At 39.0% G+C, this 18,672-nt stretch overlaps 1 protein-coding gene across 2 annotated transcripts in view; it reads left to right on the forward strand.

Moving 5' to 3' along the window:
- The first annotated feature begins 410 nt into the window (after window positions 1–410).
- kcnq1.1 (potassium voltage-gated channel, KQT-like subfamily, member 1.1) overlaps window positions 411–18,672 on the forward strand; it is a 28,343-nt gene continuing 10,081 nt past the window's right edge. For both annotated transcript variants that reach the window (XR_001760034.2, XM_008310148.3), the window contains exons 1-9: window positions 411–1,074; window positions 6,069–6,159; window positions 10,919–11,045; window positions 11,359–11,437; window positions 11,644–11,740; window positions 14,383–14,517; window positions 17,410–17,520; window positions 17,886–17,981; window positions 18,153–18,269. Coding sequence is in view for 1 of the 2 variants with exons in the window: in XM_008310148.3 (XP_008308370.1) it covers window positions 713–1,074; window positions 6,069–6,159; window positions 10,919–11,045; window positions 11,359–11,437; window positions 11,644–11,740; window positions 14,383–14,517; window positions 17,410–17,520; window positions 17,886–17,981; window positions 18,153–18,269 (1,215 nt within the window). In the remaining variant the exon portion in view is untranslated. The remainder of the gene's footprint in view (window positions 1,075–6,068; window positions 6,160–10,918; window positions 11,046–11,358; window positions 11,438–11,643; window positions 11,741–14,382; window positions 14,518–17,409; window positions 17,521–17,885; window positions 17,982–18,152; window positions 18,270–18,672) is intronic.

Genomic DNA, 18,672 nt, shown 5'->3' on the forward strand with positions numbered 1-18,672 from the left:
TTAATGTAAATGGTGCTTGAAAATGAACAGACAGACAGACAGACAGACAGATAAACAGATAGACAGATAGACAGATAGATTGATAGATAGATAGATCGACAAATAGATAGATAGATAGATCGACAAATAGATAGATAGATAGATCGACAAATAGATAGATAGATAGACAAATAGACAAACAGATAGACAGATAGACAGATAGATAGATAGACAAATAGATAGATAGATAGACAGATAGATAGATAGATCGACAAATAGATAGATAGATAGACAGATAGACAGATAGATTGATAGATAGATAGACAGATAGCCAAACAGATAGACAGATAGACAGATAGATAGATAGAAGATGTTTTTCAGGAGGTGAAGAGGCAGTCTGTTTCAACAGCTGGGGACTGTCAGTGAACCGCCTGGCGCCCACAGCTCTTCATGCTGATAAGTGCTGTGACACAGGCAGGGAACATTCATTCAGGGCTGTGACGCGTCATATCCTCGGCAGCCCAGAGAGCTGTAAAGTTAAATTAAAGAAACGCCATCGCTGTGATTTGGAGCATTCATAACACTGTTTATGTTACAGTTTTATGCACCCTGGCACGATCGGCCGCGCAACAGAAGGTGAGCGCACATGGGCGAACATTTGTCCGTGGCAGTCGGTGGACGAAAATAACGGGAAAAAGTTCTTCCACTCACATAGGAGTTAGTGGGAGTTATTATGTCTCAGTGCGCTTCCCATCGGAGGAGCACACCGGGGTCTTCTGCGGAGACACGTGGTAATAGACCCCTGGATTTAGAGCTGTCGGAAACCACTTTCAGCTCGCCTGAGGCAGAGACCCCAGTTAACACGGAGACTTTTCCTGAAAGACAACACATGCCAGCAGACGGTAAAACCCGCAGAGATGCCCCACCCGTCAGACTCAACCCGTACTTATCATCTCATCCACGAATGTCTGTGCGGATGTCGGTGTACAGCACAGGGGTCCGACCGGTCCTCACGCGCACCTACATCCAAGGACGCGTGTACAACTTTTTGGAAAGACCGTCTGGTTGGAAGTGCTTCGTGTATCACTTCACAGTGTGAGTGTTTTTATTTCCATAACCACTGATAACCGCTCTGATGGGAGGGAGGGGGGCATTATTGCAACTTTAAGATCCTAATTAAACAGATGAGGAGGTAATTGAGGATGTGAGCGTTGAAACTTACAGATAACGGTTAATGTTGTGCTGTGTTGTGCACAGATACCACCGCACAGCAAGGTTTCCTAATGGTCTCCCAGAAATGGTAGCAATAGAAGGATAATGTGTCTAGACACAACAGATAATAAATAACCTACGATTAAACACCGGCAACTCTAAAGACAAAGCAAAGCACTGAGGGATCTGTAATTATGATTCAATTGTTGTTTCACAACTGCATCAACAACATGGACTCTAAGCAGTTTTTTTAATGTATTTTTTTTTTGTTTGTTTCTAATCCAATGAGTTTAATAGGATTTGGTCAAACTGTTATGTACACACACTTTGATGATGCAATAGTAGTGATAATCACACCCATGACCCCAGTATTTATTTTTCTAGCTAACTGTGTTCATGCAAAGGCTTAGGAATGTGGGATGTGTTTTACCAGTTGAACTCCCCCAACCCCCCACACACACATACGCACAGACACACACACCATGTGTCCTGCCTGTTTTCCACTTGCTGGCACTGATAGCAGGCAGCTAAACTTGGCATTAAGTGTGTGCTGTAGAGGAACAGTCCTCGGTGGCACTGCCACCCCATGACCCTGCCGTGTTGAAGGGGACAGAGGGAAATGCAGGCTGTCGTAGCAGGTTACACTCCCAGCGACTCAAAGGGAGCACAGGCCAACGCAGTGCAACTCTAACACATTACAGCGAGTCTTTCTATAACACACCTCAGTGGCCACTGTATGTATCATCAGTATTTATTGGTCATTAAAAAAATCAATGAAAATAGGCAGAATATGTTTTGTTTTCATCTCTGGAATTAAATATTGCAGGAACACCCGCAGAAAGAAAATGTATGCATTAAAATAAAAATTGAAAGGTATATTCATTTTTTATTATTATAATTTTAATTATTAATTTCAGCCTTGTTGTATTTTTATTTAGCTGCTTTTTTATACTCTCAGGTAGCGGTTTTGTTCCAAGGACCTGTGGTTGGACTAAAAAGCCCGGTCATATTAACTTGTCACTGAAGGCAGTGTCCTGCTTACAGGCCCTAGCAGGAGTATGATGTCAGCGGTTCTGCTGGTGATAATAAACACTGAACAGAGTGATCATTAAACAGTCTTTGAAAACCACGCTGCAGTTTGGAGTCAGGTCCTGCAACATTTTGTCCAGCATGGACACGGTCCGTACTGGAAATGTTGCATACAGCAGTGGACACTTGCAGTTGAGCCAAACAAACGGGGAATCGATTCATCTATTTATCCAGTAGAATAAGTTCTAAAAAAAAACTTGAGGAGTGAGCAGAGTCATAAACAGGACTGATGAGCGACTGGATTGCTCCTGATAGCAGAGAGAAGGACGCCCAGATCTATTCTAAACAAAACTAGTTTATGTGTCTGGTTGTGTTTTGGTTGAGCAACATTGCTCAGTTTGTGTGTGGGTTTTCTCTGGATGCCCTGATTTCCTCCCACAGTCCAGAAATATGCATATTGGGGATTAGGGTAATTGGAAACTCTAAATCGACCTCTGAGCATGTGGGTGTAAATGGTTGTTTGTTTCTATATGTGGCCCAGCAAGTACCCTGCATTTCCCCCTTTACACTGCTGGAGGTGTACTTTATATTTTGTACTAGTGTTTTTCTCTAGCACTATATAGAAATGAAGCATGTCACTTACCTCCTGCAGTGTTGCTCACAGTACGTCACTGCTGATGCATAAACAGTATTTACTGATAAGCTGTGAAGGATACTTTTAAAATCTTCAAATTCTGTTACGTGTTTAAATAACAGCCTGGTAACAGTGGTCTTAATGCAGGTACACTTGTGTATAGAGCAATTGTGGTCTTAATGCAGGTACACTTGTGTATTACCACCATATGGAGTGCTGTTGTACAGTTTGCTGAGAAGCTCCGTAAATCTGCTAGATGTTGCAAAAATAGGAAAATGTGTTTGCAGATATGATTGTGCCACTCACATTGTTTTTGTAATTAAAAAGGCATTTCCTTACATTCAAATACGAGTGTTTAGTGTAGCTTTAGAATTATCTAGGTTTTACTGTTGCTGGCTTAGCAAAAAAATCCTCTTCGACGTCTGTCTCTAGTGTGCAGCTTAACATTTAATGCAGTATTTTACTCTAAAACAGCACAGATCCTTCCCACCTACTGGTAACACCAGTCAACCAGGAGGCTTAAAAGAAAACCTTATTCAGATGGTGCTTTCAGACCTGATGTTCTGTCACAGCATCGAGCAGGAGGAAGGAAATGAAGGCACATTTTTAAACACGTAACAGCAGGAGAAGAGTTCACGCTTTAATGTTCGTAATCTGAGCGGTTTTTGACTTGAATTGTTTGCATTATCCTTTTAAAAATGTTTGCCTTTATGTCTAACGCAGTGTGTTAGTTTTCAGATGAAGCATATTGACAGGGTCAGATGATGGCGATCTTCCCAGACTTCCCAGAGGAAGAAACAGTTATCTCGGGCTTTGACGATGCTTTGACGTTTTTAAAAACAATTTTGTTCCTACATTCATCTTAGCCTCTGTTTTACTTCTTTTGTCACTTCTATGAAGCAAAGAAAAACAAGATATTTAAGGGCGAGAGCCAGTGATAGTGTGATGCGTCACCACTAACTCTTATCTTGTCCTTTGCTTTGTTTTTGCACACATTGCACTGCAGAGTGTAAGTGAACCTGTCCATCAATGATAGATAGGAGCCATGTTTTGAGCTTGTGTTTAGAGTACAGCAGTGCCTATGTAGCCAAGCAATGTATTATTTTGTCTGCTGCTATATACACTAAAGCCTTGTGCGTCAGATGGTGATTTAGGGATTGTATTTTCCATTCACATAGAGGTGAAGCAAGTGAAATACAGCGGCAAAGGCCGTAGAGAAAGAAACTGAAAATTCACATTTGGTCTCAGATGGATTTAAAGTGGAGCACAAGTGGAGGCTCATAATGTGTGTTCTTGTTTGTTGCCATTTCATATGCTACCACCATACTGCAGTATTTGGCCCTAGTCATCGCAGTGTGGGGTTTTGTGCGTGTGTGTGCGCGAGTGTTTCAGGAGGTACCAGGATTCCTGGTTCATCTTTAATAAACCCAGGGTTTAGCATGTGCTGATAAAAGCCTTGATGTTGCGAACTCAGCAGCACAGAGTGGGAATGATTACTCTTTGTGCAAATAGTTTTTCATTAATCTCTGCTTACAGAAACACAATACAACACTTTGAAACAATAACAGGAAAATGACACCAGGGGAAATCTGGGTTCTCCAGGTTTTACTGATCATATACAGCTTCTGCTTTAAGGGTGTTGTGAATCTTTTAGGTTTTCTGTCTTTGTGGTTCACTTTAAAATAAAGAAGAAAGAAAACCTTTGTGATAGTTTTTCTTCATTTTCAGTGAAGTTTCTCACTCTGCATAACATCTATTGTCTGTTTGTTATTGAGATCTATCAGAAGCAGTTACCTTGGATCCTAGACCTGTTCTAATCCATCAGTTCCAGAGACTGCAGTCAACAAACATACCCAGAAATGCCAGCTGGCTGCGTATAATAACAGCAGCATGTCATATCCTTGGTGCTCATGCCATGGAGGGGCCTTTCCCCCTTGAACCAATTTCACCTCGTTCCTCCATCAGGGGCTGCCACAGCAATAGTCAGGGATCATTTACTGGCACTTGGTTTTTGTTGAATGCTATTACTGAAGGACTCAGCCTGGATTTTGTAAATTGGTAATATCAAAACTGGAGTCTTGCCCTAGTAGGGGGGATTCTAACAGAGCACTGCTGTAGCCCCAAATAGCTACAGTTAAAAGAGTACCAAATCAGGATTGTTCAACAAGTGATGATTCACATGATGAGTTAGAAACATGTAGTTGAAATAACTTTGGTCTGGGCCTAATAAATCCAAAGTTATTATGAAATATTCCATAATAAACATCGGTCTTTCGTTTAAACATTCTCTTAAACAAAACTCCAGTTTTTGTAGTTCCACAGCTGGACAGGTGTTTTCCATTACACCACAGCCTAGTCCCATTTGACATAGCTGTGGTTTGACCCTCTCACTGTTCTGCTGTGATTACACCCACTTCCTAAATCCCTGCACCATCCGCCCACATTCCCGTTGTTTTTAAGTCCTTGTTCTCAGAGGTCCATGGTCACAGTTTCTGCTCTCCTTATTATTCCACTACTTTTTCAGAATTATTCAGAAGTGCTTTTATGTCTGTGCTGTAAGTCCTTGGTCTCATGTCTTTTATCTTTCCTGGTCTGCCCGCTTTGCGACAACACTACAGAAAACATTAGCAATCAGAATCAGCAATCTTACATTTAACAAAGTAAACAATGTCCACCATTATCTGAGTGCAAGAGGCTTTGAGAGTAATCCTGTCCTGTCGTCATTAAAACATGACGGGCTGCAGTGACGGCTAATGCAAATTTTAAGGAACTTATAATATGAAATAAAGATACTAATTATTATAACTGAGTCCCTTATTTGTCCAACAACAGTGGACTTTACAGTGTGAGTCTTTGCAGCCGACACAGGCTGCTGCTACAGGGTAGACCCTATTAGGGATATGTGGTTCCTCTGGGAATCAAACCTAGAACTGCTCTCTGGTTTCAAGGCAGGCATGCCAACCGCTACAGTATGGAACCACCATTCTCATACTTTATAGACCTTAGGGGTAAATTAACTATATTCCCAATAGCTAAGACTTACAAACATAACCATAAAATAAAGTTCATTTTTAGACTAGATAGTTTGATCTTTAATTCTTTTCCAGTGGTCGTACACAGTCGGTAATTGGATTCTATACAGAGAAAAGTAATCCGTCCACAGGCCTATGTCTATTAATTCAGTCTGATTTTTTTTTCTCTTTGTCCTTGACAGCTTCCTCATTGTTCTGGCCTGTCTGTTCCTGAGTGTTCTCTCTACTATAGAAGAGTACCAGAACTTGGCTCACACAACACTGTTTTGGGTGGTAGGTATATTTGGTTTATATAGGGCTGTCAAATTATAACTTGTGGTAATTGATTTGTTTTTAAAACAGGGTCAGTAACCACTAACAAACTGACTGATACAATTGTCTAATGGATTTTGAGGGACTGTGGTCAGATTAAAAACGTAGCTGACAATGACTTTATTAAAGTTTTCAAATCAACTCTGATCAAGATGAACAGTCATGGCCAAATCAACCAGTTGGCCGTTATTTGTCTTTCTGTTCCAGTAGAAATAAATATTTGTAGAATGCAATTTAATCAGATTAAAATTCTTTATTGTTTGACACAATAACAGTATAATGTTTGGTACAACGTCTTATGGTGATATTGAGATATTGATGAAAAATGTTTGTCATATATATATAGTTATTTGATTGGATTTGGTGAAAATAACTGAATTCATATTCTCCAAAACAATAATACGAAGACATGTTCCAAAACCAAATCCTGCATTCAGATAACCCAGGGACGAGCTGTGTAAATTTTTTCTTTTGGGTTTCCTGCAGCAATCTTTGAATGTGCTTTGCTACTAAAACCACGTGATCAGATAAGTTGCCTGGAAATAGTTAGTTTTGGCCTTTTTGAGATGTTTGAGTTGAGTACACTCACAATGCTCTTTAAGACACTTCAAAACAAGTTGATGATTCTAACACTGAAAAACTAGAGGAACTCTATAGGCCTCTGATTCAGGGCAATCACGCATGGGCACCTTCACACCTCTTTTAAGCTCTTCACTGGTGATGGAACCTCTCAGGGTGAATGAAGGTAACAACAACAAAAAAATCAAAGCAAGTCAAAGAAAAAGCAAAAGCAAAGAAAAAGCAAATCTAAAAGTGAAAAAATGCAAAATGCTTAACAATGTGTTTAAATGGTTGTTTACTATGAAATAATGTTACATAGACATAAAAATTCACTAAAACCATAGCCTTTAAGGAAATACATTTTGAAAAAGTAAATTATTTTTCTGTACTTTGTCCCTGTTTTCCATTATCTTTTCTTACATTAGGTTAAAATATAATGACGTTTTTCGACCACTTGTTTTATTTAACCTTGTAGTAAATTGGTGTTGCAGTTGGTGTTCATGCAATCAGAATAAATAAAGACAATTTTGTAGGCAGCTAATACTGTCAGTTTTAATTAATGACTTAATTAAATTAACACCCAATTGAAAGTCAGAGATAATATGGATTTTTAGTTTAAATTAAACAGCTTAGTGCTAAAAAAAGAGAAATAGAAAGGATCATTTGACATATTTGAGTGTTTTTGTGTGTGTGTGTGTGAGTGTGTGTGTGTAAGGAAATGAAACGAAAAGTATAGGGAGGACTGTGACTAAAGAGTGTGAAACGTATAGGGAGGACTGTGACTAAAGAGTGTTTTCAGTCTGAGGTGAGACAAGAGTAGGATGTGACAGCCTGAATGGTGCTATTTGAAAGAAATAGTGGGCTGTAACTGGGAATGAGAGATACAAAAAGTGCCTGAGCAAAGAAGGAGGATGAAAAAGTTAACCAATGTAATGCAGCGTACAGAGGGCTGAAGCTGTTTGGGTGGGGGTTCAGTTACTGACACTCGTATCATGAAAACATGCTTGATTTTCATCAAGGAGAGCTGAAGCACTGTGACATTTTCACCTTGGCCTCAGGGTAGTAACTATCCCAGCTGTTGCATCACAGTTTCCACATTCCTTCTGACCATAAAGGTTCGGGGAGCTGTAGTCTGCTGCAGAGCTTCTTTTTTTTTTTTTAATGTAAGTTACAGCAAGTCAGATAATTAAAATGAAAAGTGGCCAAAAGGCAAAACTAATATCAGAGTGTAATAAAAATCACTTTTTTCAACACTTTTGGTATTTTTTGCCGCGAGATCACATTGTAGAGAGATTTCATTTTCCATAATTCTTTATGCCGATAATGAATAATTAATATTTGCCAGGCTACTAAGCCAACCATATCTTTCATCATTTCAATCCACAGTCCTTAAGGGACCTTTTCATAAACTTTCAGGAGATATTCAGTTTCCTTCTCCCTATTTCATTTTCTCTTCCCCCTGACCACACAACTCTCTTCTCCTTTTGTTTCTTTACAACTACGAACTCAAGGTTAACAAGAAACGCTGCTCTGTCCTCACCATGCAGATGCACCACTGGCTGTTTGAAGTATTTAGGCACACACACACTTGTCAGATAATCCTGAGGACTCACACACTCAAAGGCATTTGTTGAACTGAAGGTCATGATGACATACAGCCAAGATGTGTCTTTTTCTCTAAATACATTACCAAGTGATCAATAGCCTTGTAAAGTGACGGTTTAATTAAAATTTAAAATCTATGGGTTTTTTTTTAACTTAAATGAACATTTTATGTACAGTTAAACCTAAGCCCGACATGGATTTTCATAGAGACTTTCTGCAGAGATTGTCACTTTTTGAGAGTTTCTTCAGGGACTTTCTGGGAGGATAAGTTCAGGTTTAGGGTTCACTGGTCTGTCTGCAGTCCAGGTCTGTCTCAATGAAACTGGATGACATTAAAAGTCTTCCTAGTGATTCAAAGTTTTGAATGCAGCAGAGTTAGGGTGTGAACGGGAGATGAACTCACCTTTGTTTGCTTGTCTAAAGTATGTAAAGCCCACTATTATTGAAATGGGGTTTGTAAAGAGAATTCAATCAGAACCATGATGAATGGCTAATTAAACAGCATGGAAATGAGCTGCAACAAAACACAGCCTTGTATGGATTATAAACCAGCCATAATTAATTCTGTTGGCAACTGTGAGGAAGACAGTCGATCGGTGAAAGAAATTCATTCATCTTCTTGTTTGAAACTACACTTGTTTCTAAATATATCTTTAAATATCTTGTATGACAAATATGTTGAATTATCACACGACGTTCACAACAATATAATCGTATCTAAAATCAACACGCTTGAAAACCAACAGGAAATGAGAAACAAGTTGAACTGAAAAAACAAACAATGTAACTGATTTGCTCTGTGTAGAAATTCATAGTGACTAAAAGTATTTTTTGTATTTCCAGACAATATTTAATGTTGAATCAGACTGTATTTTACTAAATCGTTTGGCTTTGCTCTCTTCTTGTTGCTAATGTTTCATTCTTGAAGTATTAAATCCACAGTGAATAAATTAGGCAACCTCAACATTTTACACACCGACATCCAAGAGCAGAACCCAGCTCGTTATTAAACCATTTTTAATTATGTGCTGTGTTCACTGATATGTCGATCTATGGCTCTAATGAGGAGGAAAAAAGAACACCTCCAGTGATTCCCAGCAGAAAACATCTTCCCCTGCACTTCACAGAGAGGACATCTGTCCCCTGCCAGTTTGTTAATCCCATCAGTCACTGCAAACTGATTACGCAATCATTAAAAATCTTTGAAAGGATATTGATTCGCTTTCAGGGAAAACCTAATTTGCAAACGCTTGTCAATTATTAAAAGACACATGGAAGTAATTGCTTTCCATTTTTACAACACTCCAATGTTTGTTGGGCTTGATTTTTTTTCCCTTTAATCAATTTGCCCTTAAGGGGCAACTGAAGGAAAAATAATAAGCCTTCAAATGGAAACACTATATGTCGAGGCTAGAGTTGAAAACAAAATTGTTATGAGTTGTTTCTATTATTTGTCTCGTGAATTTAAAGAAATGATATCAATTATAAGAAAGTGGAAGTAATCCAGATGTGATTAGAACAAAGTCTTAAAGGGGAACTCTTTGATGTTCTTGTTGATTGTTTAAATCTAGTAACACAGTAAATCTCATAGAGATGTTATTCTAGGGCCCAAAGAAGTGAAACTTGTTTCTATTTTTGTAAGAGGGTATAATGTCAGAGCAAGGCTCAGACAAAATGTTTGGGTTTTATTCTTGTCATACACAGAATATCTGTCTTATAGGGGAGTCTTCTGGACATGTTCTGTGTTCTGCAGAATTAAAGGCTTTGTGTCAAATGATTTTTCTTCTTGCCTCAAATAAACAATTGCTGCAACTGATAAACCTCAACATCCCCCTCATGTTTCTGACTTTTGTTTTCCTACATCATGTTTTCTAATTGGTTTTGTGTCCTTGTTTTGTTGTTTTTTTTTTTTTGTTTTTTTTTTTCATTTGCATTGTCAAACCTTTAAAGCTGTTTCCTAACCCTGTTTTCCAGGGCCTCCATATACACAGCATTATTACTTTCTCTGTGTGACATTTGCTTGTTATTTTGGACTTTGGATTTTGCCAGTGAATGTAAATATTATTGCGGTTTGCCTGAACCATGTTCTCCCGCGTCTTTCTGCTTCAACTATTATTCAACCAGGCTGCACATCATGAAGTTTGTTTTCCAGACCAATCACAACTTTTCAAAGTGTGTTTGAACCTAATCTTCCCATTTAAACACATTGCAATTTTACAAAAGAAATATGATAAAAGGATGGGATAAGTGAGCAGCCTTTAAAGTATCATGATTAAAAACAAGAACTTCTAGGGTACTTAATTTACATAGTAAAATATATATAATAAACACCCGCGTCATCTGCTACATCCTTGAATTTGTGAAATGATCAGATTTGAGATGCTGCGGAACAGATGTGCAACAGCTGCATGTATAATTTAATGTCATCATATTTTAATTCTAAGTTCTGTGCAGCCGGTCAGGTGTTAATGCACTGATTTCCGACATTTCTTTCCCTCCCCACCTGTTCGTACCCCTTTATCCATTACATCCGTGCTCCTTGTTTCTCCCTCAGGAGATCTTCCTGGTGGTGTTCTTCGGCTTGGAGTATTTTGTCCGTCTGTGGTCCGCGGGCTGCCGCAGTAAATACGTCGGCATCCGGGGTCGGCTGCGATTTGCCAGGAAGCCAATATCTATTATTGGTGAGAACTCTGCTCTCTCCCACGGCCCTGTGCAACCTCCATGAAACATGTTTACTTCCTTCTTGTCACATTAGTCAGACCTGTTAAAACTGTAACAGGCAGGTCTTAATTTGAATGAGCAGTAATGAATATAAGGGTAGGATGTGTGTTGATAAAGACCAATGATAATCAATCACGACAGGACACTGGACCTCATCTTCACACTGGCTGCTCTTCTATATGTATGCAGGGCCACGCCCCCCGCACGCCCCCTGCTGTTAAAGCTCTGGTTATTGATCCTGTTTATTAACATCCTTTACTCTCTATCATCCAGACTTGATTGTTGTTGTCGCCTCAGTAATTGTGCTGTCGGTGGGCTCCAAAGGACAGGTGTTTGCCACTTCTGCAATAAGGTAGGTGACCAGAAAAGACACCAGAATTCATTATTCATTTTTAATAAAAACATTTAGTTTGAAAAAAGGAAAGCCTGGACACAGAGGATCAGTGTGAAATAAAACATTAATAGAAAGAATGTATGAACATAAGATAATAAACAATAAATGTTTGTTTCTTTAATTTAAAAAATGCATATTGTAAGAATACCTCCGTTATTCTCCAGAGGGATTCGCTTCCTGCAGATCTTGCGTATGCTGCATGTTGACCGTCAGGGAGGAACGTGGCGTCTCCTGGGTTCTGTTGTCTTCATCCATCGGCAGGTACATTCACACAACACAAAAATGCAGTAAAGGATTATCATAGGTGACTGCCGTCATGGGCTTTGAGCCTCTACTCTTCATGCAGGGTTGTTATTTTCCACCACTGCACAAAACTGGACAACGTTTTCATTATAAAATGTATACTGCTTGGGGAATATTCACCCAATATTCACCCTGCAGGTTGTATCACAGATTAGATTTTGAGACTCCTGGGAACATTTCAGAGATCTGGCGGAGAGAGCAGACGTGTTCATTGTCTGTGTGAAAGGAAGGAGTGATGAAGGTGAGAGGAGTGTCAGAGTTGTTGCAGAGCTAGTGTTATTCACTGTGGCTTTGGCAGATTACCACATGGCTCATGGCAATCAGCAGTAACTTACTTTGGTTAAAAGGGACAGTGTTAGTGAAGTGAGAAGTTGGGACCATTAGAACAAGAAATGTTTGACGTAAATGTTGTTCTCTGATGAGTCGAGGAGTGACTTCATCAAGAAAAAAAAATTCACTTACGGAGTACTTAAGTACAATTGGTTAAGTACAATGATCATCTTCAGTTTGCAGTATTCGGTCCTTTCTGGCTGAGTAAGGATCATCTTCAGTTTGTAGTATTCGGTCCTTTCTGGCTGAGTAAGACTTGGCTGCTTTATGATCTACGGTATCTCTTGTCTGATTCTACGCTTCATGTTGTGCCAGACATTTTCTATTAGAGCCAGATATGTACTGTAAGCAAGCCAAACAAACACAAAAATTCTTAATTGCAAAGCCGAGCTAATTAAACACTGTAGAGTCTGGTGTCTATGTGTGTTATTGGGGGAGGCTGCTTTTGTACACTCCCCCCCTTTTTTTAGCATTCCAGTCTTTTTCCAGTCAACCTTTGTCCCAGCATTCACTTTAAACAATAAATATTTTCTCTATGTAGTATCTCTAAAGAAAATAGGTTGAAAAGGATTTCAAGTTATTGTATTTCATCATCGCTTTACTCGACCTTTCGGTTTCATTGAAATTGGGGTTTATAAGTAAATGATGGAAAATCCCTGCTCTCTTCACATTGTAAAAAGCAGCAGGTATTCACCGCCAGACGCCGTATTACCAGTGAGAGTCAAAGGAATATTAGTGTGAATTCAAATATATTCTGTATCTCTGTAGATTTAAACCGCGGGAATCTGACTAAAAGACACCCCCACTCTCCCTCTAAAAGTCTCTCTTAAAGTATTCAGCATTTGAGTCAAAAATACAAAGTGTACACAGATGAATCCATTCTCAGGTTGGGCGTCTGTGGTGCAGGGTCTGGCGGGGACAAAAATGCAAATATAACAAAAATATTACATTCTATAGCAGTTCTTCAGTCAAGCACACCTGTGCTCTCCACTGATGTGTAGTTGTGTAGCACTGCATTCAACTCTGTGTGTGCTAAATAGTCTAATTATGCAACTCACTACAGCTGTGTCGGAATGGCCTTCAATATGCCACGGCCCTCACACAGATGCACACATTGTTGTTCAGGCTGTTTCCTATTCCCGTTTGCTCTGCAACCTTTTTGGCTCTAATAGTCCTCGGTTCAGGAACCCTACAGTCCCAGCAGCCCTCAGGGAATTGCAGTGTGCAGTCGTGAGGCTGACAGTACTGTAGAGGTCAATTTGCCATTGCCCAGTTGGACACTGGTGGACTAGCTGTGTCGTCTTTGGTAAATATTTGACTTCTGCAGCCTTCCTGGTTACAGCCCACTGTTGCTAATGCTGCTTTAGCCACTTTAGTCGACATTCAGTATCTCCAGGTTATGAAAACATGAATAAAAACTGGGAAACAGTCTAGTTCTGGTGTCTGGCAACCACAAGCAGAAATTTGCACATTTGCTCCCTGCTGACAGATGGGAAGCAAATGTCTCCTGGTTGTGTTTGCCAGGTTGCAGCAATAGCAGATCACTTCAACCAAACCTTATGGTAGCAGATTAAAAATAATGCACCTGAACACATTTAAACCTCTTGTTTCCAAGAGCGCTGCATTTGTGAATCGCAGGCAGTGGTGTTGGTTTAAAGTGTTACAGGCTTCTGCGATTTCCCTTTGGAATTGGGCTGCTATCATTATTCAAGACTGTGGTCTTTCATTTGGGGAGCATTATTTCTTCATTTCACGTTCTGAATCTGAAATCCCTCAACCCTGCCCTGGCTTTTCAAAAGTGCCTGTCTGCATGCAGATTTGTTATGCTTCTGTCCGAACCTGTTTGTTTTAACAGAGCTTCATATATTTGTCCAAGGTTTTCTTTTCATGAATAGAATGGACTTGTGTTCACCGAGCAATAAAAGGGGTCAAATTGTCAGGAATATTTTTTTTTAAAGAATGTGTTTTAGTAATCTGGTGTGTTCATGTACTTTTGTTAAAATCACACAGAAGAAAATGTTATATATATGAAATAAGTCTGAACCTGCTTTTGATTGTTGCTGTGAATGAGGCCAAAACCAACATCATCCTGTTCACAGCACACGTGCATGAATATTCACAACCATATGTCATGTATTAACAGACAACACACCAAGATTACATGAGACATGGTCTTATGGATGTTGTAATAAACTTTGTTCTTATTTTATCCGTCATGATGGTGTGAATTGAAAATCGATAAATCGATTATTTTTTGATGTGTGTTTCAGGAACTGATCACCACTTTATACATCGGCTTCCTGAGTTTGATCTTCTCCTCGTACTTTGTCTATCTGGCAGAAAAGGATTGGGCGGGCAACGGTGACCATTTCAGGAACTATGCAGATGCTTTGTGGTGGGGAGTGGTAAGAACGTGTGTTTTTTTTTTTTTTTTCTTTTGTTAAATGTATTGTTTATAGCTGCTGCTGAAGTCAAGATGAGTAGACTTGAACATTGACTCCATAAACCAGGAATAATCATAAGACCAATTGTTGGAAAAAGTATCATCGTCCATATAATTTATTTAGAAGTCTATGAAAAATATATATTATTATTAAATGATCTAGCGCATGTGTCAAACTCAAGGCCCATGGGCCCAGTTATACTGATACAACCCACATAGATACCAAACACAAAACTGTTCTGTTGCTGCAGAACAAGAACCTCAAATTAATTGTGACTATCGTTTGTCTATGCTCTCTGTGCATTGTTCAGGCATCAAAGGGTTAGACGGAGAAAAGAGTAAAAGGATGAAAATATCCTGTTGTGAAATGAACAATGTCATTTTAATGGTTGGCTTCCAGAGCCCACGTCTCCTCCTTATTGCTCTTCTTTTGGGCTTTGATTAGTTCTGATGATCAACTGCTGCGGAGTTCCTCGTGCTGATCCTGTCTTGAGCTCACAGGTTCCCATCTGAGATTTTAGATTCTGTTTACACAAACAGACCAAACTAAGGCTTTAAAGACTGAGATGTGGTTTTCCCCCTGCTGTAAACCTTGTGCAGACACAGTAAAACATTAGAACAACTACCTTACTGTTTGACACATACAAGAAAGAACAGCTGATTGGAACTGATTAAGGTTATCTGCAGACTTAATGTGTGCGATACAAGTGTTAAAGCACACAGTGAGACAACATGATTTGCGTGAAATGTAGTAGTAGCTCATGTAGTGTTTAACAGGTGCACTGTATATGACATATGACCAACCACCAGAAAATGATTATTTAATTAGTATAATGTCCCTCCAGCAACTGCTGGCTAACTTTCTAATATACAGTAGTTAACAGTGGAGATTACTTCAGAGACATTCTCATTTATGAGCCTGGAGTATAATTATGTACAGAGTCAGCAAGAGTGGAGGCAGCTGAGCTCCCATGACTTATGCATTCCATAATTAAAAAAGACTTTCATCAAACAGTTGTTGTCACTCTGGAGACTTTATTCCTCATACCATTCCTCACAGTGCAGAATATACAGTACATTCTAAAATGTAGAAAAACAATATATAAAGTTTTTTTTTTTCTTTCAATTTTTAAACTATTTCTAAAGTCAGCATTTCACTAAATGTATTTTATAGAATAGTTTCAGGCACTAAAGGTGTTTCTTTGTAGTATTTACTATATTTTGTAGCAGAGCCATTTTTCCAAAAGGATTTTGGCAAGATTCTGGGAAAAAAAAAAGTTTGTTGTAGAGTGTATTCAGTGAGTAAAACAAAGGTCAAATAGATACTGTGTTTATTCTTTGCTTTTGTCATTGTAGGAGTAGGGTCAAAACCCTTGAGAACACCATGTGGGCTGCATATACAACCAGTAAACACAAAGAGAAATTTTAGGTCACAATCCATTTTTCCATCCTGCATTGCACAGTTGGAAATATGACAAGTTTTTCAGGCAACATTCAAAGACCGACTACACTGGGAAGTAAACCACAGCAGTCAGTGGTTAGAGACAATAGCCTCAGCCTCATTCAGTACAGTGAGCTTGGACACCACCAAGTGTGTGGCGTTTTTAAAGAGCAGGGCGGTTCATGGACAATCTTTACTTTAATGTTTAAAAAAAAAAGCTTGCAATGAAAAGGGATAATTTAAAGGTTTATATCTTATAAAAAACTGCTGAGCCTAATTAGCAGTGAGCTTTATGGACCTCCCTGATAACAGCAGATTTAAATGTCAGCGCTCAATCCTTCACTTCAGTTATGGCACTAATTTAATGGATGGTCATTAAAATTCATTTCACTGTCCTCAATGGTGAGGCTTTAAGACATTTGGTAATCCAAGAATTTTAAGGTTGGGACATCGTGATGCTTCACATTAATAATTACTAATACATTTTGCCATTACTACTCACAGTTTCTTAACACAAAGGGGAGCTGTCATAGCTGCAATATAAGTAAAGTCATTGTGGGGTAAATTGGAGACTGTTAATTAAGTCAACACTTGTCTGATTGTACAGTCATTCTATTGTTGTCTTCAGTTACTGAATGTCGTGCATAGCATTGAGTTGTTTAAACAAAAAGACTTGGTCTTCATAACTAAAACCCATAAAAAATGGATTTGTTTGTTCTTCAGATATGGTGAAACATAGTGATATTATTGTAAAAATTATGTAATGTCAGCCTCAATTTCTTTTCAAATTATTTTAAGTCCAAACCTAGTAGGAAAATGTCATTTCCAGCACATATCAACACTGTCTTTGAGTAAGCACGTATTATCTTTTATAAATTAATCGAAAGGTTGTTTGTTTAGATTTAATTTAGAAATACAGTATTTTTATTTGTAAATCTTGACATAACGTAAGAACAAATTGTTTGAAACATATTTATAATGCTAAGCATTAAAAAATATGTACCTGGTGTTCAAACTGTATTTCTCCCACACATTCTCAGTTTTCCAACAATGACATCTGCCACAGACATCTGTTAGTTATGTGTTATTTCAGATTAGCTGCTGATGGTGACAAAGTGAGACCTGACGAAATGCAGCTGTTTGGCGGACGGATCAGTGCAGCTCTAATGTCACTCACTGGTGTAGCTTTCACTCTGCTCCAAAATGATGCATGCTAAAATGAGGGTTTGGTGAAACTGCTATACTGTGTGGCAATCAACTCAATCTGGAGTCTGTCTGACTGATCAATGAACTGTGTGTAGAAAAATGTAAACTGACACAATTCCAATCCTGATTGTTTGTCACTGCGACAAGTACATTGTATAACAGAAGTATTTTTCTGAGGAAACAAACATGTCTGGTGTCTTTTCAAAGGTAACGGTGACTACCATCGGTTACGGAGACCTGGTGCCACAGACCTGGATTGGAAAGACAATAGCATCCTGTTTTTCCGTCTTTGCCATTTCTTTCTTTGCACTGCCTGCAGTAAGTAGCGTGATAAATGGCCGAACAACTACATTTTCTATTTTAGGCTGACGTGAATAATATTTGTTACAGTATGTGTTGGGTTTATAAATCCAAAGTTAAAGACTCTCTTTTATGTTGTGTTCACTCAGCAGTGCATCACTCCATAATTAAATCATATTTCAGAAATTTAGATTGAACTAATCCACATCTTAAAGACAGTGAAAAGTGGGTATAAATGTTTTGGCATTGCAGTTTTCCTTTTTTTCTACATTTTTTGTCTTCCCCTGTTCCCAGTGTATTTTTGTCTTTTGGATCATGCTGCTGCCTGCTCTCTGTTAAAACTGAATTAATGAGCACAAACTCTGCTGTGCTTCGGCTCTCAGGGAATTCTGGGCTCTGGCTTTGCCCTGAAGGTGCAGCAAAAGCAAAGACAGAAACACTTCAATAGACAGATCCCTGCAGCTGCCTGTCTTATTCAGGTATGTGCCCGCCTGAAAAAAAAAAAAACTGAGACAGAAGCAGAAAACAGCAGCAGTAAAGAACAACAAGCTTATTCAGAGTTGTCTCTACATTCTTAGAAAACATTTGTAGATGTCTTGGTTCTGAACGTGTCCTGTCCGTCAAGTCTTGTCGTGTTCCTGTCCTTGCAGACTTCGTGGAGATGTTTTGCAGTGGAGAACTTTGAGTCGGCCACGTTCAGGATGTTTTTGAGTAGGAGATCCAACGTCCCCACGTCAACTTTGTCCACACCCAAGTCCAAGAAATCGGTTTGTATTCACTGCTTTCATTTATTAATAATGATTGTAGTGTATTCTAGGACACACATTGACAGAAGTGGTTAGTGGCCTCTCCTTGAGGCAAGAAGTTTGTCACTCCCAGGTCTTTATGGCATTTGCACATTCTCTTCTGGTCCTTTGTCCAAAAACATGCAGATTAAGGATTAGGATTAGGTAAATCGGACAATCTTAGCCTATGATCAATAGGTTTAAATGTGACTGTAAATGACAGTTGCTTCATGTTCTCTTTTAAGTTTGGTATTTCCCTGTGAGGAAATGTCAAACTGACCAGGGTTTACCCTGTCCCCTGACCTGACCAGGGTGTACCCTGTCCCCTGACCTGACCAGGGTGTACCCTGTCCAGAAACATGTCCGAGCCTGACCTGACCAGGGT

The sequence above is a fragment of the Cynoglossus semilaevis genome, chromosome 5, assembly GCF_000523025.1.
Source record: "Cynoglossus semilaevis isolate Cse_v1.0 chromosome 5, Cse_v1.0, whole genome shotgun sequence".
Lineage (NCBI taxonomy): Eukaryota > Metazoa > Chordata > Actinopteri > Pleuronectiformes > Cynoglossidae > Cynoglossus > Cynoglossus semilaevis.